Consider the following 24,752-nt stretch of genomic DNA (forward strand, 5'->3'; position numbering starts at 1 on the left):
AAAAAACAGGGGAGACCCGTTAGAACAGCCTGTAAGGAAGTTACAAAGGTAACGGCCCCTTGAACAGCTGATCATTTTTGTCCTCAGCAAAATTACAAATGGGGAAACTCCAACCGCCAGCCCCCCTTACCTTCTTCCAATCAGAACCTCCACGGTCACTGCCCCTAGAACCAAACAGCCACGTTGAACCAAGTCACCCACTAACAGGCTGGAACAGAAACCCAGGATGGCGTCGAGGAGGGGCAGGAGGAAGTGCACGGTGACGGTGGCCGGTGTCCTGAAACGTCTCCCCTTGCTTATCTTTAAAGAAGCAACATTCAGGCTGGCTTAGCGGAGGGAGGCCGTGCTGACTGTAGCAAACTCTACATGTGGCTTACGCCAAAAATAATTCACGATGAATTGTTCTAAATGTAAAACAAACCATGTAAGTACTAGAAATAAAAACAGGTGAATATTTTTTAAGTAACCTCAGTACCAGAGCAAAGGCAGGAACCATAAATGGAATTAAACCATGCATGTGCAAGGTGCCAAGTGCAGTGCTGTCCTTCAGCGAGGGCACAGCATGACACCCTCTCACAGACAGGGATGGGGGGCCAGCTGTGTCACCTCCAGTGGGGAAGCCAGGACTCAATTTCACAACAAACAGCAAAAAGAAAAAGACAGGTGTATATCACCACATAAGATTTTTTCACTTCCGTAGACCCCCTACCTACCATCAACAAAACCAAAAGACAACTGACAAGTAGGTTTAAAAAGACCACAAAATGTGACAGAGGAGTGAATATACTGTGTATTAAAAACACTTAGTCATATAAAGAAGATGTACACTCAAAGTCACAAAAGTAGAAGCATGAATATAAGTATAAAAGATGTTCAGTTTCAGAGTAATCAAAGGAATGGAAGTGAAACGAGGTGCCGTCTCCAGCTCCGATGAGAAAGGGAAAGGCAGGTGGTGTTCCAGGTGGTAGGTTAACTTTCTGGGAGTACTCTGGTAATATTAAAAGTTCAAAAATTTCAGAACATTTAAATTATCCTTTAGTTGTACATTTCTACTGCTAGGAATTTATCCAAGGGCGATCCCTGGGCACATGTGCTGAGCACAAGATGCAACGTAATGAAGAATCAGACCATTCATGGAGTGACATTTCAGCAAGTCACACAACGGATCGCCAGGCAACCCACAGAGTTGACACCACCCACACTTACGGACGTGGGAGGGTACGAGCAGCAGCTAACACTCAGGAACGTTTGATGCCAATCATCTCTCTGCCCACTGTGTCCACATTTAGCACGCAGATCTCAGGAGTGGTTCCTTTTCTCTCCTGCTGGAGGCATAAGGGGATTTTTCTCTGATACTCACTGTGGGGACATGGTCGATCTCCTGGAGAGCACAATGACCCTGGATTAAAATTTCCTCGGTTCCTGGGACAAGATGGCGGAGTAGAAGGACCTTGAGTTCACCTCCTCTCGTGAGCACACCAAAATCACAACTAACTGCTGAACAGCCATCGATAAAAAAAAAAGATAAGAACCTACCAAAAAAGATATTCTATAACCAAAGACATAAAGAAGAAACCACAACGAGACAGTAAGAGGGGCACACTCACAGTACAGTCAAATCCCATACCCCTGGGAGGGGGTGGGTGACCCCCAAACTGGAGAGTAATTATATTGCAGAGGTTCTCCCACAGGAGTGAGAGTTCTGAGCCCCATGTCAGGCTCCCCAGCCTGGGGGTCTGTCTTTGGGAAGAGGAGCTCCCAGAGCATTTGGCTTTGAAGGCTTAACTGCAGCATCTCCACAGGACTGGGGGAGACAGGAACGTCACTCTTACAGGGTGCACGCAAAATCTGATGTGCACTGGGACCAAGGGCAAAAGCAGCAACTTCATACTTAGCACATGAAGGGAGGCTCAGAGAGGGCAAGCAAGCTGCTCAAAGTCACCAGCCAGTGAAAGGTAGAACAGGATAGGGATCTGAGTCTGTCTGAAGCTGAATCCCACACCTCACTGCCCTCTACTTCCAACTAAGTGAAAACAGGATTATAAAACAGAAATGTCTCATGTTTACAAACACTGAGCGCTCAATGCAATGCCCATCAGTCCAGCCAGATGCCGGCCACAGAACCAGTCCTCCTAATGTATCAGAATGAATCAGTCAGACCAGGTTTAGTGATCTCGTTAGTTGTTTATTGTCATTCTAAAGACTAGCACATTTACAGCATACATGGCTTTGAATGAGCTAAGAATATATAAAACGGTAACTATATGTTTATATATATTAATACTGTCCAAAACAAATAAATAAAAGTACCTTAATGCACTAAGCTTGGCAAATACAATTGTGTAAGGACAAAACTGTTATTATACAGTATTTGTACGTTTTTAAAGGAAACCAAAGGCAACTGTGCTGCAGACGCTTTCACAGAATCCACGTCACATCTGAGCTTTCAGTACGTCTCAACGTTTCTTTTTAAATGGGTGCCTTATATAAGGAGCACTTGATGGAACCTCCATTTTACGGGAACCTGTAAAACTGCCTTCCTTCTCCAACTGAAAACTCAAAGCTCCCGTGTGACCTGGGTACCTGCAGCCACCACGATGGGCAATGTGGCCCCCACTCAACGAGCTTTGTAATCGCGCAGTGCCGCTGTGAGACTGACTACCGCACAGGAGCGGGGGAGTAACGCTCAGGTGGAATACTGAAACCTGAATATTTTCTACGTGATTAGCCAAGTCTTCGACTTTTATGGTGATCCAACATGAAGCCAAAATTAGGAAAATATTCATATAAAGGTGCCACATGCAAAACCACAAACAGATGACAACATTTGCTATATTCCCTTTTGGTAAATGCAGGTAATGCTCTTCAGACCAAAAAAAAAAAAAAAAAATCTGAAAGTTGTATGAGTAACATTAAAAATACAAGGGAGTTTTTAGAAATGATGTTAAAATGAGTAAAGATGGAAATATACAGATACTAGAAAATGACAAATGAAATGGTGGAGGTGAAAGACTAAGTCAGCCATACTGGAAGCTGTCTTTGCACATGGATCGATAACAGCAGGAGAATCTGATACCACCTGCTGCCACCTGTGCAGTGGGCTTGCGGGACAAGTTTCTCCACCTCCGCCCTCCACAGTGAACCCAGCTGTGCGGGGGCTGGTGAGCGCCAAGGGTGCCTCACTGACTCACCCTCCACACCAGTTCACACTCACCAGTGGGCGTCAGGAGACAGCAGGCTCCAGGTGTGCACTGACTTCTGAGGAGGAAAGCATCTGAAAGGTCACCTGGTTCCACCCTTACCTGATGCCCACCCTCTGTCCCTGCCAAGGGGTGGTCTTGCCTGTGCTTCAGCTCCCCAGGCCCAAGCTTGTTACATGTTTCCAAGTGGCATTTCTAGAGGAGCCCAAAGAATAACATTTAGAATTTTAGATAAAGGAACTTCCTAAGGGTTCACAAGTCATTAGGATCAGTATCATGGATATGTGCCACATACATTTCTTTTACAGCCTTTTAAATAACATGTAAACATAATAATGATAAAAACAGAATTGATAAAAACATAAAACTCTGCTATGTGCAGATGACTCATCATCATCTTATAATAGATGACCAGACATAATTTTCTATGAAATTCCTAAGTTTTATGGTCCATTAATCCCTTTCAAAATCTCATTTTAGGAGATATTTCAACTTTCTCAACAGCCATCTTACATAACAGAATGAGTAGTAACAATTATTGCAAACCTAAAAGACACTTTCATCAGACATTCAAACATGATTGTATTGTCTTCTAGAAGACAAAAAATTGGGAAACCCACCAGAGGACACCGATTTTGAAAATATTTAGGCTTCCACTATCTCTACGCAAAATCCCCCATTGTTGACTGAGAGGCATCAGACGATACCACGTGCGAGGTCCTGACCTGGGGAAGAAGGGGAGACATGCCCTGGGGCCGTGGACTACACACGGGGCACACGGCAACAGGAGACGGCTGGCCTCATGTCCTCGAGCAGACACCCTGTTCTTTAAGGGACAGGGGTGGCCCCTACTGTGTGGACGGCTTTGCAGGTGTTGTCTTCTAATAAGTCTTATCTCAGGCTGATTTATCAGCCTTTACTTCAACTCCTGGTTCCACCTGTGCTGTTACAGGCAGGCTGATGCACCAGAAGCACTCACCCTGACCGCATGAGACAGAGCGAGCGTCTCTCCCCAAAACTTCCCTTAACGTTTAACGTTTAGTGGTCTGCCCGGGACCCAATCATTTAAACTATTATTTACCGTTTTACATGGAGATTTTTAAAAAGTAGATTGTAAATCAATGCTCAATTTTGAGTTACTCAGTAGAAAAATAAGTTAGGTGAGCAGCTGCCTAAGTGGGCGTTTTAAAAAGTCTTCGCATTTCAGACGCACCTGGCTTGATTCATACAGGTAACTGTTGATATCTGTGTGGTTATGGCTGAAGGCTGTTTAAACGGGCAGCTGTTGACTCTCCACACTAGTGAGCCCAACATTACCTGCTATGGGTTCCAACGCAAAAAACATGCTCCATAGACTCTTCAGTGAAATAGTTTTAAAAACGTAAAAGTAAAAACCAATCCTTCAGGTCTTCTTGAAGAATTCATATATGACACTAGAGGGTACCCACATTTATTACATAACAGCTAATTAGAGGAAACCGTGTGTTCATGTTTCAACTTTTCCGTAAGTCCCTTCAGGAGGCCTGTAATGCTTGGGGAAAGCCTTCAGCTGCAGGGAATTAAACGCATATTTGCGACTTCCAACATTCTTCATTGTATTTTCTCTTCGACAACCCTCACTGGGGAAAAAACAAGCACAAGAAATGACAGCAGTAAAAAAGGAAAAAAGAAAAGACTTAAACTCAGATGAAATGAACTGATTATTTTCATAGCATTAAAAAAAAGGCTGATTAATTTAAATGGATGCCAGACTCATTTATGACAATACACATGTAAGATGGTGGGTTTCTGAACAAGGCAATTAAGAAGCACAGAGATGGACACAGGCTGTATGGGACTGCGAGGTTTGCATTTCCAAAAGCAGCACTGTATCGAAGTGGAGGACAACTTTTTTTTTTTTTTTTTAAGGTAATGGTTTCACATGTATTTCGTGTCTGGTTATCTGAGGGGTCTATCCTAACTAGTGGTTCAGAGGTTCTGTCACATGGCAATTTCAATGGAAAAAATGCTACTCTTACTGAAAGCCTTTAAAAAGCTGCATTTTTCTATATTAGCAACAGCTGTTAACTGTCTCAAATTCAAAATGCTGATTTTCCTTGCAGAATTCAACATGTAGCAAAACCATCTGGCTCAGAAGGCGGCTGTCACATGCTGTCTCAACCTGGGAGACAGCTGTCCCGGGCACACAGCAATGCCGCGGGCTGTGCGGTGGCTACACGGCTCTCAGCGCTGGGGCGTCATGAAGAAGTGACCCCACTGAGGTCACCTTCTCCAGGTGAGCTGCCCTCGTTGTGGTCACCTCTCTCAAGAGTGCCACTGAGCCAGTGAGAGCCCACAGGGGGCCCTTCCCTAGAGAACCTGCCACCAGCCTCTTCTGCTGCTGCACTGATCAAGGGTTGTCATGGCAACCCAGTGGGCAAAGCAAATGCTCAACAGGAGGATGAGCTGTCAGGCAGGCCTCACATTCCCAAATGGGAGCCTCAGGGGAGCTCTCTGGGAAATGTTGTGATAGACATCAAATTCACAGGCAAAAGTGATTCTAAATAGGAATGACTTCCTATAGCACAGTATAAGTTTATAGTTTTATATTATTCTAAGACTAGCAGTTAAATAAACTATACTAAATTTAGTACAAAATCCCCTTTATGAGATGTAATATTTGCAGTTACCAAGAAACAGTGATTTAAAAAAAATATTTCAAGTTGTATGAAGACTATTATGTCATGCATTTTAAAAAAATATCAGTGGCAATTGCTCAAGCCTTTTAAAGTGAAAATGACAATCTCATTATTAAGAACATGAAAAATATTTTTGCTAAGACAGTGATTTTATTCAGAAGATAAACTCGGGTATTTTAGAAAAGTATCCACCTGCTTGTTATTAAGTAATTCAGTAACTCAGATATGCTTTCTTGTCACGAGAACCTCAAAGCCCTCAGCTACATGTGTGTCATCTGCACTGAGCGCCTAGGCCATATGAGCAGAGAGCCCTAGAGTAAGTAAAGACCATGTTGGTCTAACATCCAATAATCAGATAAAAATACTCTGTTTAAAGCAGAAGCTATATAGGTGCTTCTTTAATCTTTGGAAGCTCTTACATTATTGGACTATTTCAGATATGGCTTCTCCATTTACAAAGAAATGTACACACTTTTCAAAAACTACCTATCAGTAGTAAATGTCAAACTGCTTTGAGGAACGAAGAAGAATTTGTGAACTGTGATATTACCTTTTATTTACATGTTAAAGAAGCTGATCACTGGTTTAGCTGGCTGAATACACTACACATGAAATTACAGTCAAGATTACACTTTATTTTTAAATCAAATTGTGCTTATTTTCCCTCAAATGTTTGAATTTGGATTGAGTTTACAAAAATCTGACTAATGAGGCTGATCGCACGCTGACTCTATCACCCAGTGTTTAGACAAGCTCCAGCCTGGGGCTGGGGCCTGAGGTGTGGAGAGAGGCAAGGCCGTGCTGTGGTAACTGGCGTTTGCTGCTGCAGGGGCCAACGTCCATCCTAAGGCAGAATACTTTGATCCCTCACAATGGCTGCATTATTTTTAGGAGTCCATAATACACATTGAGGTGGCCTTGGATAGATTTTTAGAAAGAGGGATTTAATTATTTCAAAGCTACATGATTTTTTTTTATTATATCGATAAATTATCTCAAGGACATCTATTTTTTAAAACAAAAAATTAGAACTGAAACCCCAAGTGGCAACTGATTTTAGTGACAGCTCTGTTTTTCCTTTCCGGAGGGGAGATTCCCCTGTGGAACTCGTCTGGACACACGAGTGCCGTGGCGACCCTGAACAGCCAGCGTCACCTGCGCTGACACCGCCTCAGCGCTAGCGTTAGCTCGGAAGCAACCTGAACACCTTCACCAGGTACCAGTGACTCCCCTTTCTTGAATCATCTCCCCATCTTTGTTTTATCCTGCCTGTTTCTTACTAAAGCAGAAAAGATTTCAAATATATATTTAGCCTGACTTCATAAGGCCTTGGCGACATGAAAACTCAGCTCAAAGGCATGCTTAGCTTCCTTCCTCAGATGTGCTAAAGCACCACCACCACCCCCAGCCTCGTCTGATCTCGCGGTGCGCTGTCTCCATCTCACCTCGTGACTGCAGAGTTAGAATGTGCTGCCTTCCGACCCACCCCTGAAGAGAAAAACCAAGAATCTTAGCTCCTCTCCTTCCATCCATTTCTCTCTTATCTTGGCAGCCAAGCCTACAGGAAGGCCTGGTGGGCACCATGACAGCCGGGGGCAGACAGCCGGGCACAGGCCATGGTGTCCGTGAGGCCCCTTGGGGGGCGGGGGGGGGTGCTTGTCTAGCTGGCCGCGGCCCCCGTTTGCTGGGCGGTGGCACCCGGGAAGAGGAGGGGACGCTCTGTGTGGTCAGAAGGGCCTCCCTCATCTGCCCACGGTCTCTGCCAGCCCGGAGGTGGGCACAGCACGTGTCACCCCGGGGGCAGCAGGAGTGCTTTACCCAGAACAGGCTAGGAGCTATGGAACGTGAACCGTGGGGCCTGCCTGCCCTCTTTCCAATAAAGGAACGAGATGGTCTCAGAAAGTCGACTTGTACACCTTGATGTGGAGGAGGACAAGTGGTGGACACACCTCTCCACAAGAGCCACAGGCTGGCAGCACCTCACCTGTGACTAGTGTCATGTTGCTACAACTTAACACCACCAGTCACTTGGCATTTGGAGAGAGACTCCCTCCTGACAGATGTCAGGAGCTGTGCCCCAGAGCAGCCACCTCACTTATCCTAGAAAAGACAGAGCGACCACACTGCACTTGTGAGGAGAGTGGACTCAGCTGCCCTACGCTCCCGCAGTGCTCGGGTCTAGGACACAGCGGTGAGGAGGATGCCCTTTCGTCTCAGAGTTTAAAGTCTGCATCTGCCATCTGTCACCCACTGCTTCTGCAGTCGTAACTGCCTCTACAGTTCCCGGAACCCAGACTCAGATCTGAGGCCAAACCAGAGAAACCCCAGAGTAAGTTCTGGAAGTCTGGGGGAGGGAATGGAGAGGCCAGATTTTGTGGTGGACTGGGTTTGTGTGCGTGCCTGGGTGTAAAGTTTCTGGAAAAGCCAGCTTCTCTACATTCACTCCAGTGTTTCTAGAGTGGTGAAAAGAAATCCACTTCCATAAAATGCAATGTATGGGAAAGCCAGCTGGAGGCCAAAACAGAAGCACAACATAATCTGAGCTGGAAAACAGAGAAGCCGCCGCCCGTTTCTTAGGCAGGATCTGTGGGTTTCCCTGTCATCTACTCTGCTGCCTTCAGAGGTGTCTAGCCACCCTTTTCCACACAGGAATGTTAAGGCTACAAATCCTCCCATTTTACAGACATTGCCATGTTCAAATTAAGAGTGATAAGAACAGAAACCAAAGTGACCTTTTCTCTCTCACACCTCCATCTGGCACAACTGCCCAAAAGTCAGGCCTTATTTTTTGGTAAATTTTGATTTTTTTTTTCATAATTAACCATATTTGATTTGTAAGAGAGAAAAGGTATCTGGACTTGAATCTGGAATTAAAGATGCAGGGGTTTTTTTTTTGATGAAAAATGCTATTTCAAGAAAAATAAATGTATCTAACTTTAACAGCCTTTTGTTACTCTGTGCATTGGTTCCTGATCAGTTTAATGACAAATATTTAAAAGAGTAATTCTAAAGTCACATGCAATATGTTATTTTTATGTGCCTGATTTGATACAATGAGCTACCGTCTTCACAGCTTTGTGTCATCCCAACTTGGAAATAATAACGTAAGCAAGGAAATGTTATAATTCTGCAAACTGTTTGCTACTATAATTTCAGGGACTACGCTTTGAAATGAAAGCAGAAAGTACATGTCCTATTAAATAGGTTTATCTAGATGAGCCAGTTAGAAAGCATCTAAACTTTTCATTTCTCTTCAAAAGGAAAGGAAAGGTTAGCAGTACATTTAAAGAATAGTATCAAATATACAAATTCTTTCCTGACAGAATTCCTCTCTCTAGGAAACAGGGCACAAGAGATATACAGGTAATAAATAGTTTTACATCAGAAGGTAAGAGATTTGGTACAAGTAATTCCAGGCCAGCTAAACAAAGCAGTAACAGAGCTCTGTTAAGAACACGTTACAAGCACTGAAAACTCTACAGAATTTAAACGAACACGTCCTCTTGGTGAAATAATTTGGCAGGTGTTTACAATTCAGAACAACAAAATGTCAAACTGTAAGGCATGAAATATATCTTGGCGGACCATGCTCTGACACATTCCTTCTGTCCAGTTAGGTACACGGTGGCTGGACATGTTCTGGCACTTTTGTTTTTCTGGTGATTTGTTAATTTCTCATAATGATATTCATTTGCAACGCAATTTGGCCACCAGGTATGCTATGCTCAGGAAGAGCCACGCAATCAGTAAATTGGGGCTCAGAGCTAGTAAAGGGATGGAACAGAGGAGGCTGGGGTCTAGTCTTAAGTCTCGGATGGGCACCAGGCCGCTCAAGTTCTTCTGGGTGACTACCTCCCGTGTTCCAATGCTGTGAAAAGGAAGAAGGTTGGGAGAAAGGAAAAGAAAAAGGGAAAGAAAATAAAGGAAAAGGAGAGATACATGCAATGGATTTTTTCAAAAGTATGGGAAAAGAAGAGGAGAACCAAAAGATAAGATTTAAAAAAACATGGAATGAAGCCACAACACAAAGAAAAAGATGATATGCAGAAAAGGGTGTAAAAGGGATACCAAAACAAAACGAGCACAGTTACAAGAAAGAAAGGAGAGAAAGAGAAGGGAAAATAAGAAAAAAATACTGTAATCTACTGAAAACAAACACGTGTGGGCCGACTAAATGGTTTTCCATGCTCACCCCCTCGCCTGCCAAGCACACGCCATGCTGCCCTGCCGTGCTCGCACACGCGGCCAGACGTGGACTCCGAACAGCAGGCGGAACATGAAGAACCATCGGGGGCGTCTGACCTTCTCACAGGTGCCTGAGCGGCAGGTGGTGCAACTTACTTCGCCAAAGCTGCCTCCTGATTAAACACTCAGGTGATAACCGTTTCCCTTCAGTATCAACTGCAGGCAGAGCCCTCACCAGACTCGCCTCGGCTTTTAGGCTGCGCAACGGCAGGGTGTGAGCTACCGTTCCGAGTCATCGTTCTGTGAGATGGGGTCTACCAAGAATGGAGTCCAACCCAGCTCACTGGAAACTGGGGGGGGGGGGGGGGTCTGTCCCCCTTTGGTGCTACCGAAGAAATGTGCTGAGGTGAGGCTCCTGGAGGACCCTGGACGCCCTGGATGTGCCATTCTCACGGGGGACGCTTCTCATGCCACGAGCACTGATGGTCACAACCCCGGCCACGGCAGTCTCGGGGGCCACAGGGGCTACTTAGGAAGGCCCACACTTGTGTTTCGGCCCCTGCACTGGGGACGGAGGGGCACCACCAGCAGGGAGCTGGAACGGGCTCTGACGGCAAGAGCCAAGCGTGCGCATCTCTTCCCAGCTCCCTGGTCTGTGGTGTCGCTCGGCAGCCTGAAACAGGCCCTGGTGGGAGTGTTTATGCCACAGAAATCGGCAAACAAGACAGATCAGGTTTTGTTTTTGTTTTTGTTTTTGGAGAGAGCTGGCTGTCAAGCACTTGCTAGCACAGCGCTGGCCAGTGCTCACCCTGGGCCTCCAGACACAAGACAGCCTGAGCGGCAGCCCTGCCCCTCGCCCGGCCCACCTGCCCCAGCCGCCCCAGCCCGCTGCCGGCATGCTCTGCTCCTCCGTCGGGTAAGCCAATGCAAGCCAGAAAGCAAGAGAACCCCGCAGGGCACGGCCAGATCTCCTGCTGCCTCCTTAGGGCTCCGGGCTGCCCCGCGGCTCCTGGCCACCCCGCAGCCGGAAACACCGGCTACCGACCAAGCCACCTGGGGCCTGCAGCCTATGAACAGACGTCTTCCCCACACGGGATAATCCAAAAACAGAGAGGTCAGGGGTAACAGTGTCACATGGAAACAAATGCATGAGGCCAGGTGGACAAGGCGGTGGCGAGCACGGCACCCGGGGCTGGTGCTCTGAGGATCCCGGGGGCGGCAGAGGCGAGATAGCATGGAGCTTTGCTTTGGTGTTTAATAACTTCTTCAACGATTATTAAGGTAACATATGTTCACTGCAGAGATTTTAGAAAATTCAGAAAAACCTAAATAAACTTTAAAAAGACATCCATGATTGGAGGTGGATGGGGGTTTCAGAGAAGCAGAGGGAGGCCAAGGGAATGATGCCCGTCCCATGGGAGGAGGGTCCTTCCCTACTCAGGACCCCGGCGTCCCTGCCCGTAATGTAGGAAAGCAAGGCCGACTTCCCAGGCTCAGAAGCGCTCAGAGCAGTGGCAGGATGATTGCCCAGAGGGCGGGTGGGCAGGCCCTCGGGACACTGGGTGTGACTGGTATGGGAGCAACCTGTCAATTTGTATTAAAGGCCTTACAAGGGTGTACACTTTTTAACCTAAGGAATCAACAGGGCAGACGTGGGTAGGAGAAAACACAAGGGTATTCACTGCGCCCTTATTTAAAGTGCTGACACACCGTATACAGCTTAAAGATTCAAGGACAGCAAATTGGATAAATTATGGTGTGCTAAACATGATAAGGCCCACATTCATTAACCTGAAAAAATGCTCACAAGACAGTTAACTGAGAACAGTAGGCTAAAACAGCGGGCAGAGTTACACATCTAACTGCATCTGTTTGTGCATATGTTTTGTGTACTATTCAGGGACTGGGTAAGTTGACCAATGCGTGGGTTAAGCACATTCACACTCATACGTATGCATCTGTGAACACGCATCGGGATGTTAGCCGTGTTCCTTGTAGTAGCAGGAATACGGAGAATTGTCCTGTGGGGTGTGGGTAGGTGTGGGAATCACTGGAGTAGGGGCTTACGTGGATTTTCTGATTTTCCTACAAGGAATAGCAATCACCCACGTGACAGAAGCTGTGAGAGCGCCTCGTGTGTTGCCAGCCTCCCAGTTCACCTGTGCGCGTGTGGGTGGCCGCCCAGCCCCTTGGCGGGCTGCAGGCCAGCAGATGGGGCTGCCCGTGCGTCTAAGGAGCCACCGGCTCCCTGGTCTCCCGAGACCTTCGTGCTCAGACGCAGTCAGAACCAACTATTGTTTTCATCGAATGTGTTCACGGAGCCAAGACTGGATAGAGGCCTCGACCGAGGGGTACCAACTGTACACCTGACGTGCGCCTACGGCATGGACCCCATCCTAATATCCGCCCCACAACTAGAGCTGTGTCCCTCCATTTTTCTCGTCTCTCTGCGGCCGGCGGCCTGCGTCTCACCAGCGCGGTCCTCCCCTCCACCTCGCAGCTGACCGCACCAGGGATGCCGAGACCCCACCGCCTCCCTGAGGCCGAGGCAGGGAGAGTGTGAACTTTCTAAAAGTGCATCAACAGGCAGCCCTGAGGTCACGAGGTTTGGGTGAATTTGGAAAGACCAAACAGGACAAAACGGTTCCAGTTCTACAAAACGCTACTGTCAAAAGGCAGGCGCTCAGGCATCGCTTTCGTGTACGACTGTGAGAAGGTGAAACGGCAGAGACATACAGAAAGGATAAGAGAATTGAATGCTTTGAAGAATTTGGTGAGAGGACAAATGGTACAGAACGTTCACTAGAAGTGACTTGGAGACGAGACTAGAACAGCATTGGCGGCTACATGGAAGAAGACAGGAGGAGCAGGCTTCTTATCCTTTCTTTTGGTACGTGAGGGGAGGCGCTCCCCAGCCGTGCCGGAAACAAGGCATCGCCCGACAGCGGACAGAGTTTTAGTCCCAGGTTTCATCCTGCAAACACGCCTGCTGCCTCGGAATCAGAACATCATTAGGGCAAGGTGGCCACGGCACAGGGACAGGGGAGGGGCTGCTGCCAGGAAACACTCACTGGACGCTGGGCTCGTGAAAGCAAACCCAGCCCACCGCTGGGAGAAGCGGAGCCAACCGGCGCAGCCTGCGGACGCTCGGTCTCCCCTCGGCTTGAGAAGAGGCAACGCGGGATGGGAACAGCCGGGGCCTGCCGGGACGCCCGGGCCCTGAGTCGCACCCACAGCAAGGTGAGTGGCCGGGGGACACCGGGTGCCAAAGGACGGCCACACGGCCGCCTCCGAGCTCACCACCTCTGAGCTCGCCACCTCCCTCCCCGCTGCCTTGGCTCGCCCGCTTCAATGTGGTCCCGCTCAGACACAGCGCCGGCTCTTTTCTCCCCCTGACTCAGAAGAGGACACTGGATGTGACGTGCCTGCAGTTTGACTTGGCAGACGTGGAGGAATTCTCCAAAGCCAAACTAGAGCGTGGCCGCCGGGCCCGGGGGACTCACCTGCGCATGCACTCCAGGGCCTGCGTGAAGACCTGCGGGGCCATGCCGTGCTCGTGCTGCAGGATCAGGCACTGCTCCAGCGTCACCGACATGGCCGTGCGGTCCTTGGCGCTCTTGCAGCTGGTGAACCGCACCCCATTGAGGCGGCGGCAGATCTGCCAACGGGAAGGCAGGCTTTGCTTAGAGGGAGACGGGACAGGTCGCTGCCCCGGGCCACCTCCCGGGGCCTCTCCCACAGGACGCTGCTGCCTCCCGGGGGCCCCACTGTCTGCTCACCCACCTTCCCAGCTCTGCCCAGACCAGCCCTTTGCTGCCCACCCCCTGGGGTAGGTCAGAGAGCTCCCAGGATGCCCCGCCCCCGCCAAGTCTCTAGGCCTTTCTGGAAGTTACAGCACAGACCCACTGGTCTCTACACCCTTCCTCGTCGGCACGGGTGGGAACAGCTCGGCAGACCCACTTCCCTGTGGCCACCACCTGCCCACCAGGCTCCCCTCCAGCTTGACCCAGGGCCCTGGTACAGGACCCAGCACACCTCCCCTCCCAAGTGAGGGGCTCGCCTGAAGGGCAACCCCCCTGCTGAGAAAAGGCCGCCTCAGGGCACCTCCTCTCCCCATGGAAGGACACCTGGGAGCATTTGCTCTGCACCACTAGGAGCAATCCTAGGCACACAGTCCCCAAATCGAGAAAGCCCTAGAACAAAAGACTTTTTTTTTTTGGTATAAGTTTGTGGCAGCCTCGTTTGGCAACATGACCAGCTCTTGAGTGGATGTCAAACTATCTACAATTTTTATTTATCCCATTTTGTATACGTACTAATACTTTTCAGTAAGACAGTATTCAAGAGTTTGATTCCAGAGTGCTGCCCCAGATGCCCCCGGGGATGTGAAATCATCCACATGCACCACGTTACACACAGGTGATGTGCACCCTATCACACGCCTAGGTACACCGTATCACCTTTCTGAAACATGGAGCCCTGTGAATTCTAAAACACCTGCCCACGAGAGCTTCAGACAAGGGCCTGTGGACCCGCAGGAGATGCTGCACTGTGAGAACAACATGGGTACCTCACGAAGAACCACATGACCTAACGCCAGTGGGCTCCGTGACCTGCTGCTCTCAGAAAAACACCAGAGGCGCTGCAGGCTGCCCTACAGACGGCCCGTGCTGCTTCTCGGGCCAAGAGGCCTCAGCCGAGACCACGCAGCCACTGCCAGGGATGCCACTCTACAGAGGGCACAGTGTGGTCCTCAGCACTGTGTCTGGAGAAGGACAAGACAGAAAGGACCCAAACAAGTTCAGCCAAGACCATCAGGAGGAAGATGGGCATCTTGTGAGAATACACAAAAAATTTTTAAAAAGATTCTAAGCAGCCCCTGAGCTAGGTGAAGAGTGAATTAATAAAATCATAACTGATGAAGTGAACGTGGACGTGCTCGCTGAATTCCACAGGCTGGAGAGTTCATGACCCAGACACGTGGCATAAACCAGAACTACAAATAGGGTCAAAGAAAGTTACATTCATAGGTGGTGGATCCAGAGCTCCAAGAGGTTCTGGAAGGTGCAGCAGGGTGGCCACAGGCGCGTCCCTGCACAAGAGGGCAGTCTGCAGCACCAGGCTCCAGTCTTTGCGGGGGGACTATCAGCCACTTTGGGGTGCTGGCGGGTCTCCCCAGGTGTGAATTAGGCCCAACTAATAATATTCCAACTCTGTGTGTGAGTCCCAGTGTGGACAGGTCCCCTCATCAGGGGTGAGTGAATGACGAGCTGTGAAACTGCTCTGATACCCGGGCTCAGAGCAGGAACTCCACAACCAAATTGGTGAGAAAGTATCTGAGGTCTTATAAGGACTTCATTTCAGGGGAAATGAGGAGATCTGAGCAGCAGTGTACTAGAAATATTGTTTAAAGAGATGGCAAAGGTCCCAGAGATCTCCTTTGAACCTATTGAAAGATGCAGCAGGCCGTGAGCTCTAGCTGGTTATCGACCGTGCGGGCTTGGGAAGGGGACAACTGTCATCAGCCTGGTTATTCCACGTCCGAGGGGGTAGCTTCTGTGTCAAGCTTATCAGAATCCAGGCAGCCCTAAAGTAAGCAACTCACGGGCAACTCTCATCGTGTCCTTACGGAGAAATCTGTTCTCTTCACTCCTGGCTGAGGTTTTAATTTGTTGCTATTAACATTTTTTCCCTCACCTCAGCAGCTTGCCAGAGAATGTCAACGTTCTTGTTCTTCCTGGCGTGCACGTTCTGACCCAGGAACCGCAGCAGCTCGGGCAGGCACGTCTGGCTCCGAGATCGAGGTAGGCCTGGAAGAGAGACGGGGTCGTGGAGCTGGGGCCGCCCGCGGGGACTTAGCCCACGGCAGCCAGCGCCGCCGGACACAGCCGAAGGATGAGTCCCGGCCGGAGCCGGAGGTTCAGTGTGATTGAAGCAAGAAGGGAGGCCTGTGCTCAGGGACTGGGCCTGGTGGCCAGCACGGGGAGCACTCCATTACTTTCACTGCCACTTCAGTGCCGCCTGCAAAGGGCAACCGCCTGGCCTCCTTTCAGCTCTTTCGAGGGACTGGAGGGGGAGCTCGAATCATCGAGAATGGGAGGGAGTGAGGGAGATCCATCAGGTCTTCAGAACCGCCACCAGGGCTGGAGGACGCTTAGGGCTGGGGGTGGCGACACTGAGGGGGGCCGCCACCCTTGGGGGAGGTGGGAAGGGCAGCCTCCTCCACCGCGACAGTGTCCAGGCCGCTCCAGGACCTCTCCAGCTGGAAGATCAGTCGGACCACCTCACCTCAGAAGCCTGGGATTTTCAAACACCAGGACCACCAGAGGAGAAGAGAAGAGCCTCGAGGTCACATCTACGGAAAACAGCCAGGGGGCCTGAATCCGCAAATCACCACCAACTGTGGGATGGAACTATGCGTCCGTTTCCACCGCACAACCTCCCCGGTGCACGCAGGATCCCACGCCAACCACTTCACACTGCTGCTCCGTGCCCAGCACCACGCTGCTCCGGGGACCGGGCCAGAGGGCTCGGCGTGTGACGGGGGCTGTGGGAACCCAGAGGCCGCGAACCAGAGCCTCCCGGGGGAGACGCACGACCTGACCTCTGGCCCAATTAGCGACACTGGCGCCCCAGCAGACTTGGGGGCACTTGCTGGTGGGCCCCATCTCCTCAGCCTCACGGACGGGCGTAACTGCTGGGCTGAGGGCCAGGCGGGCTGAGGCACCCCCAGCGTCCTGGGCCGTGGGCAGTGCTAATGGCTTTTGATCCCGCAGGCCTCGCCCTTCCCGGGCCTGTACCCCCGGGGCCACTTCACGTCTCCCGGGGCTTTGCCTCACTGGAAACTGCCGCCCTCCAAAATGTTGAGCACAAGTCTCCCCCTTCCTGACCACAAGGCTCCTGATCCCCCAGCGTAGCCCTGCCGTCTCAGGGCACCCTAGCCGGGGGCTGGCCCAGCACACGCTCCCGTCCCATCAGTCCAAGCCCGGGCAGCCGGCACTGTCCCTGCCTCCAGAGCAGTCGGAAGGTGGGCGTTGGCCACAGGCCACTTGGCCTGACCCAGGTTCCTTGGGGGACCTGCCCTCCATGCCTCAGTGTCACTATATGTCAAATGGGTATGAAACCAAGCCCACCTCCCAAGGGTGCTGTGGGATCAGTTAGATAATTCATGGGAAGTGTGTAGAAGGCCTGGCACGTGCAAGGACTTGAAAAATCTGTCACTGGTCACTATGATCACCGTGGAAGAACATGAGGATGACTCGGTATCTGGGATCCCGAGAGCCCAGGTGCCATGACCTTCAGCTGAGTCCTCAGAAAAGCATTTTACTGACCTCTTAAACATCATCGCTTTCGAGCTTGGTTGCAGCACACGGGGATCACCCGGGGAGTTTCTAAACCTCCCGAGGCCGAGGCCCCACCCCCTACACTCTGAGCCGGGCCCCTGGCAAGAGGATTTTCCCAGGTTCCCCAGTGAATTCCGATGTGTGGTCAGGGCCAGAGCCTCAATGGCTCCAACAGCACCCGTCCCAAGCCTCCTTCACAGCCTCCAAGTCCAGTGCTGGGCTCACGCCCTCAGTTCATGGGGAGACTGAGGCCCCCCGCCCGAGCTCCTGTGCCCACACCACGTCCCCCAACTCGCTCGCGGGCCCCGACCTGGCCCTGCAGGATCTCCGGTCCTGCCATCCTCTGGCATCTCGCAGGCCTGTTTTTCTAGCGCCTTCGCTCGGGCCTTTAAGACCCTTCCATCCCCCGCGCTCCAGGCGTGTTTCCCGCCTCCCCACGTGCCAGCCCTCAGTCCCTGCCGGCCTCCGGCCACTCGAGGAAGTGCAGCGTGGTCACCCACCCGCCCCGCCGCACGGCGACTGTGAGATGCCCCTCAGACACCAGCGGGGCCCCTTGGCGCTGCGCCCACCTGGCCCCGCCTCCACGCGAGCCCTCCCCAGGGTCTGTCCTCAGCCCCTTCGTGTCTTGCACGGTGACCTTGGGCACGAGAGCAGCCGACCACACTGGTGACAGGGCGGGAAGCAGGGGAGGGTCAGCAGCAGCACCGGGAAGGTCGCTAAGCAAACCCCAGACCCCACAAGGGACAAAAGACAGCGGATGGAGACCGGCCGTAGTGAAGAAGTACTTACAGTCCTCTGGCAAAACTTCCTTAAACTGCTCGAAGTAGGAATTTAACCGCACCAAGCTCTCCACGTTGATAACTTCTTGTAAAGATGTGTCGCCAAACCTTCGGAGGTCACAGGGGGACACCGTTAGTTGGCTAATGTCGCTTTCTTCTAGCGCCACGGTGACTGCGTTAAAGGTAACAATGTCGATTCTCTCGATCCTTATGGCGCACGTCTAGATTCTAAGCCACGTTCCTCCCGCCAAGCTTAAGGTCATCTCTCCCGTGTTGGTGACAAGTCTGAATACGTTTCATGAGCAGGAACCCTGCGTGACTGTGACAGGCATCCCTGCGAGACACCCAGGCCCTTGGGCAGCCCCGCTGCGCGGCCCCGGGTCTCCGTCCTCCCACCCCGGAGGCGCCCAGGAGCGGGGCCGGCAGTGGGGCTCTGGCTGGGGAATCAGGACAGTCCCATCTTCAAATCGGAAGTCGCCCTGTTGCTGGATGACCAGACTCGACCAGCTGCTCCTGCTGGACGGAGCGCAGGGCCCCAGCCCTCCCCTCACCACGCAGGGAGCCAGGCCCGCGGGGAGCCGGGAGGAAAGCCACCCGTGAGGAAGGCGCAGGTGCTCCTCAAACACGCAGCCCTGGACGCACACCCCCCCCACCACTTCCTGCCCGGTGACCTCCGTGCATGGCAGCCTCTTCACAGTCCCAAAGTCATCCCTTGGGGGGCAGGATGCCCTCCTGTGGGTCCACCGCAACCCGACCACCCCTGATGCCCAAAATGGCTTTTTCTCCAGGCACCTGCTCCTTTGAGGTCGCCCTGGGACACAGGTGAGCTGGCCTTGTTTAGGAGCAGACAAGCAAGTAGAGCACAGACCCTGCTCCCCATGTCCCCCGTCCACTGCCATGTCCTCCGCCACCTGGCCCTCTACTCACTCCAATCTGGCCTGGCCTCAACCCTTTGCAGAAACCTTTCCAGAAACACCTTTTTCAGAAACCACTCTTGCAGTCAGGAATAGCAGCTGCCAGACGCAGGGAATGTTACCTCCTCCTGAGGACACCTCCTTGCTGGGGGCCCCGACGCTGCCCACTCTCCCTGAAGTGGGCACCTCACCTCTGGCCACACCTTCCAGATCTCTGCTTCCTGGGCTGGTGCCCTCCGCCTAAGGCCAGCTCCCCAACTGCCCCCAGCGTGACCCCTCTCCCAGTTAGGACCAGCTACTCACCACCCACCTAGAGGCCTGCTCTGTTCCTCTCCTCGTCGCCTCTCACACCTGCCCTGCTGAAGACCACGTCTCGGCTCTCCAGTCTGTCCCTTCCCATCTGCACTGCCCCTGACTGATCCAGGTCACCGCCTCTGGCCCGGACTCTTCCCGACAACCCCCTCATCACATCGGACCCCTCACATCTTTCCAGCACATGGCCGGCAGATGATCTTCTTCAGATGTGACTCTGATGGTGTCCTGTCCCACTGAAAGGTCTCCGACCGTGTGGGGAGGACCCTACACCTGGGGATCCATGGACGCTGACCACTGGGCTCAAAAGGCTCAACAGGAATATGGCATATCGTCCTGGAGACCAAACGTCCTTAACAGCAAGTACTTTAAGACACCTTTTAGTTCTAAAACACATAGATCACATGCATGTAATGACGTGACAGGAAAGGTTTTCACGTACCAGCAGAAGGTCATTAGAAGCTACACACACCCAATCCCCCCCTCCTCTCCAACACCTGCACACACTCTTGCACACGTGGGCACACGTGACTCTTCCCTGCTGCCTGGCAGGTGACCCTGGAGGAGTTTACGAGGCGCAGGCCTTTAGGACCAAGGCGTGGCTCGACGCCTGGCATCCAGGCCTCTCCGTCCTCACCCCTGCCCGCTGCAGCCTGCTACCTGAGCCTCCAGCCCCACATGGCTTCTCCCCACCTGCCTTTGTTCAGGCTCCTTGGCCTGGGACGCCAGGTCTCTCCTCCACCTCCTCCTATGACCAACCCCCACTTACTCTTTAAAACCCACTTCCAGGAAGCCCTCCCAGACCCTCTGAGACCTCACTAGGGCCCCAACTCCCTGCACTCATCGTAATCCTCGCAGCCACATCTCCCTGCTGCCAGCCCAAGTCTCTCGAGGGCACGGACCTCGTCTGGTTCATCTTTGTGTTCCAGCACCAAAGACGAGCCGGTGTGTGGCTGAACTTAAAGGAAGGAGGGATAACAAAGTCCACGTGGCCCTCGGAGCCCGAAGAGGACTAAGCACACCCTCTCCAGCAGCTCAGCGACCGACGGACGCAGCCCCTGGCCCACAGAGGTGGCCCGGCACGCACCTCTCGGCCAGCGTCTGCTGCTCGTTGATGCCCACGTTGAAGAGCACGGGCTGCACCCGCAGCAGCATCCCGCTCTGGATCTCCCGGGGCAGGGCGTCAAACAGGGGGCCCGGCAGGGGGATCCGCACGTTAAAGCCATCCCTGAAACGCAGAGCAAGAGGAGGGTCAGGCCTGCGACAGCGAGATGGGAGATGGCGAGCAAGGAGGGGAAGGCCCCGCTGGCCTCAGGACGGGACAGCAGCCCGGCCCGGCTCGGAGATCTCCCAGCTGCTGGTCGCCGACCTGTACAGGGCTGTGAAATGAATGTAGCCGGCTGGGATGCGCGTTTCCAGCTGAATGAAACGGAATAAAGCAAAAATGAAACGTGCATCACATGTGATGAACACAGATTAAAACACTGCGCTAGTTCTGAGAATCAGAAAAACATTTCTACCGATTTCCTGTGATGACGGGCAGCATGTCGGTTGACGCATTAGAAGTGGCCTGAGTGACTTTGAAGGTCACGTTCCTCAAGTCCATGATCCCAAGGCTCATGTCCTCCAGCATAGCCAGCTCCTCCCCTGGAGGCAAGAGAGGGAAAGGGCTGTCAGGCAGAGGGGACCTGCGCTCTCCCCTGGACTCGGTGTGGCCACGGAAGGACAGTGATGAGCTCAGGGTGGAGGGACGAGGCGGTGAGAGCTGGGGGGAGGCTGGCCAAGTGCCTCACTTCTCCGTGCGTAAAGCCCACTACTGAAGTCCTACGGCCGTGCTAAAAAGCGCAGCTGGTGCAACCACACCTCGTAGTTCCCGGCCCTTTCCTGGCGAAGGGAGGGGTGGGGGACCTACACGTGGGAACCTCAGAAGGCAAAGCCGGCTCTTTAGGTGCTGTGATCTTTCCCTATTCTTTAGATCTTTTGATATTTCTTCAATGTCTTAGAACTCCAAAGATGAACAGATACTTTAAAAAAATTAATCGTTTTTACCTTCTAAGAAGAAATAAACAGAAAACGAAGGTGAGGAGAAGAGAGCATTTATAAAACAATTTGGAAATATCAACAAATTTTTTAAATACTCCTACTGTTTGACCCAGCAACTTGCCTTCTAATAATTTAGTGGGTGCAGAAATGGGCCACAAGCGGGTGTGTGTGTGTGTTTAACTATGTAGGACTTTTTTTAGTTCTCTGTCACCTATCGGGGTATGTTTGGATACATTTTAATCAGTATGTGTTACCTGTGTGTCAGAAAACCACTCAGGGAGACGAGAGGGGGTCACACACGGAGGCTCTCACAACCCCAGCCCAGGCGGCTCACCGTAGGTGCTCAGCAAGCTCTCAAACTGGGCGAGCAGCCCGATGGTGTAGAGCTGCCGCAAGAAGCCGTCGTCGTGCAGGCAGTTCCTCAGCTTGATGATGAAGCCACAGATGAGCGCGGTCAGCTGCAGGGGACAGACACCGCCTCACCTCACGCCTGGCCCACCCTGGTTCCTGCACCCGCACTGCTCTGCCTGCGGCGGCCCCTCGCCCTCAGGACCTGGGACCAGGAGTGCAGAGGCCACGGGAGGGCTCGCTTCCAAAGGTTGGTCTGGTTTTGGTTCAGCTTCCGACCCGACCTTGGGGTCACTCCTGGGCCAGAACCTTCTGGAAGCCCAGAATTATTTCCCCATGGTGAAAGGAAGGGCCTCTATGCCCACAGATCCAGATCAGCACAGGCTGGAAAGCGGGGTGCTCATGACGAGGGGCAGGAGTGGAGAACAGGTCCCTCCGCGAGTCTCCTGGGCAGAGGTGTCCCGTGCACAGCCCCCGCCTCGCGGGCACAGGAAGCCGCACAGAACCCACCGAGCCTCTGCCACCGTTCACTCTGCTAATCAGATTACTGGCATCTGAAAACTGGTGATGCTCATTTAAGCTCTTCCCTCCTCTGAAGGGAAATCGAAATCACCAGAACAGAGTTGTGCCTGAGCAGGCCTAATACCTGCTGCTTTATAAACCAGAAAACAGATTGCGCGTCTTCCCTCAATGAACTCCTCTGCAGGGAAAAACAAAGGTGGCACCAGGGCCGGTGTGAGCCCAGGCTCCTCGGGGCAGGTTCCCGGGGAGCAGGTGTGAAGCCGGACCCTCCTGAGCACCTGCGATCCAGCAGCTCCCCTCCCCCTCCCTCCAAGGCCGACACCCAGGCCTCAGGCCACACGGGCGAAGCCACAGGCGGGAGGGCACAGCGCCACGCTGGTTTCCTCAACCGGCACGAGAGGGACAGGTGCACCTACCGTCTGGCAGAAGACCACGTCGCGGCGGTACTGCAGGCCCAGGAAGGTGGCGATGGTGGGCGCGCTGTCCTGCATGAGCAGGAAGACCATCGCCTTCTTGGCCTTGTCGCTCATCATGGCCACGCAGTCCGTGAGGGTGGTCAGCAGGGGGTACAGGGCCTCGCTCCACTCACCTGGCACGAGGGGCGGTCGGCTGAGAAGGCGGCACTTCGAAGGCCCCTGGCCCCCAGTCCCGCACCGGCCTTGCCACCCGGCCTGCCCCTCCTGCCTCCGCACGGCCCAGATGTGGTGCCAAGTTCAGCCCCGGTCTCTGCCCTCCTAGCCTGCAGCTTCTCCAGCAAACGCACCATCAGCCCTCCTCGGGGACCACTGACACCCCCTCTGGGGACTCTACACACTCACGGCCCCGCCTGTTCCTTTCAAGGAAGATGACAGCGAGCTCTGGGAGTCACGACTCAGCAAGAGCACACCGTGTCTGCAGAGGCCAGTGCCTCCCCGGCACCGCCGTCCCTCGCGGGGTACCTGCTGTCTGGCTTCCCTGATCCAGGTGGCGAGGCAGAGCCCCGGGCTTCCAGAGCAAAGCCAACCCAGCCTGGCCGAGCCTTTGTGCAGCGGGCACAGGCCCCGCCCACGACTGTGGAAGGACCCTCCCCGGCGCTGTGTCTGTAGCCACAGCCCTCAGTGTCCCTGCCTCCTGCGCTTTCTTCCCCGCCGCCACCTTCCTGCCGGACTCCCTCTATTCCTGGCTTAGTGGGGTTTTCCTATTTTTGGAATATAAGGAAACTTTGACCCTGAACCAAAACAACTTTTAAAAAATAGAACCTCAGGGGAGAAAAACAGAGTGAAAGGTATTTTTAGCTTTGGCTCTTTTTGGTCCTTCCTATTTAAAGACATTTAGAAGAGAAAAGACATGCCCCCATCAGTTATATTTTTTTAACAGGCCACCAAGCCCAGAAATAGGCACTAGATCATCACCACTGGGTGAGCCCACCCGGAGCGCGGCAAAGGCAGTGGTGTGCAGCCCGGGCAGGGCACCCTCCCAGGATGGGGTGCGGGTCACAGAATGCCCATGGCCGTCGCCCCACTCAGGACAGGCCCTGGCCTCGTGAGCAGTGCAGCTGCTAGGATGGTCAGCTCCGTCTCAGATAAACAGAATCTTAAAAAGAGAGAAGGGAGCTGTGGCTCTGCTCTCTCAAGCTGTGTGCTTCACGCTTTGTTGAGAAACAAATTCAGAGAAACGCCTAAAACCTACAGAAGGACTTCCCTGTACTCAGTGTTTGATCAACGCAGATTTTCAAGTCTACACAGCCATTCAAACTTTGGAAATGATCTAAGTGTATATGCAGACACGCTGTACGTGGACAGGGGTTTCTATCGGTAATGGAAAAAAGCAGGCTTAAATTTAGAAAGTCTACAGCAGAAAGGTCGTAGCAAAGAAATCACAGTGACAAAGAACCCTGCACGGAGGAGTGGAAAATGTGAGTCCCAGGCCCCGGCTGCCACTGAGCAGTGGTGGGTGAGCCGCGGGCAGGTCCCCTGACCCCTCAGCCACGGGGGCCCTTCGCAGTAAAATGGGATGACTGTAGTGGATAATATCCACGTCTTTCTGCCTCTAAAATTCTCAGAGACCATGTTTTTGTTTCTTTGAAGAACTCTGTTGAATCCATGTCAATTATATTCAACAACTGTCAAAAAAGGCCAATGGGCATTAAGTTTTAATAGCCAAGTAGTTTGGGGAAAGGTAGGCAGTCATTAAGACTATTCTTCACCTCAGAAGTAAATACTCTTAGAGCAAGTGTTGCCAATTTTACTTTCTTTTCCACTTAACATGAATATATATATGTAATTAATATGCAAATCATGATCACTTTAACCTGAAAATGATCAGAATATACAAGTGGTCTTATTTGACTGAGCAAGCCCTCTGCATACAATTTTTTACTCTGCCTACTTCTGTTTAAACAAAATCCACATAAGAATGACTTAGTTTTGCTGCATTAGAGAAAAAAAAA

The 24,752-nt window shown here is 52.1% G+C and overlaps 1 protein-coding gene and 1 long non-coding RNA gene across 9 annotated transcripts in view; one reads left to right on the forward strand and one right to left on the reverse strand.

The window, feature by feature from the left end:
• Window positions 1-2,164: 2,164 nt before the first annotated feature.
• The window catches only part of INPP4A (inositol polyphosphate-4-phosphatase type I A), a 125,499-nt gene continuing 102,911 nt past the window's right edge, over window positions 2,165-24,752 (reverse strand). For 5 of the 8 annotated variants that reach the window (XM_082356138.1, XM_082356137.1, XM_082356133.1 and 2 more), the window contains 8 exons: window positions 22,741-22,913; window positions 21,789-21,912; window positions 20,932-21,058; window positions 20,499-20,639; window positions 18,196-18,293; window positions 15,761-15,873; window positions 13,567-13,721; window positions 6,294-9,746 (listed from right to left, as the gene is read on the reverse strand). In XM_082356138.1, coding sequence (XP_082212264.1) covers window positions 9,566-9,746; window positions 13,567-13,721; window positions 15,761-15,873; window positions 18,196-18,293; window positions 20,499-20,639; window positions 20,932-21,058; window positions 21,789-21,912; window positions 22,741-22,913 — 1,112 coding nt within the window. In that variant the 3' untranslated portion in view covers window positions 6,294-9,565. Of the gene's footprint in view, window positions 4,820-6,293; window positions 9,747-13,566; window positions 13,722-15,760; window positions 15,874-18,195; window positions 18,294-20,498; window positions 20,640-20,931; window positions 21,059-21,788; window positions 21,913-22,740; window positions 22,914-24,752 lie in introns of those variants that run through there. The other 3 variants (XM_082356140.1, XM_082356139.1, XM_082356136.1) reach the window with 1 other exon arrangement.
• LOC309611589 lies at window positions 9,744-12,792 on the forward strand. The gene is made up of 2 exons (XR_014234612.1): window positions 9,744-10,252; window positions 12,156-12,792. It is a non-coding gene; the product is annotated as an uncharacterized lncRNA (long non-coding RNA).

This window comes from Balaenoptera borealis (genome assembly GCF_965194805.1).
Source record: "Balaenoptera borealis genome assembly, chromosome: 15".
NCBI classification, from domain to species: Eukaryota; Metazoa; Chordata; class Mammalia; order Artiodactyla; family Balaenopteridae; genus Balaenoptera; species Balaenoptera borealis.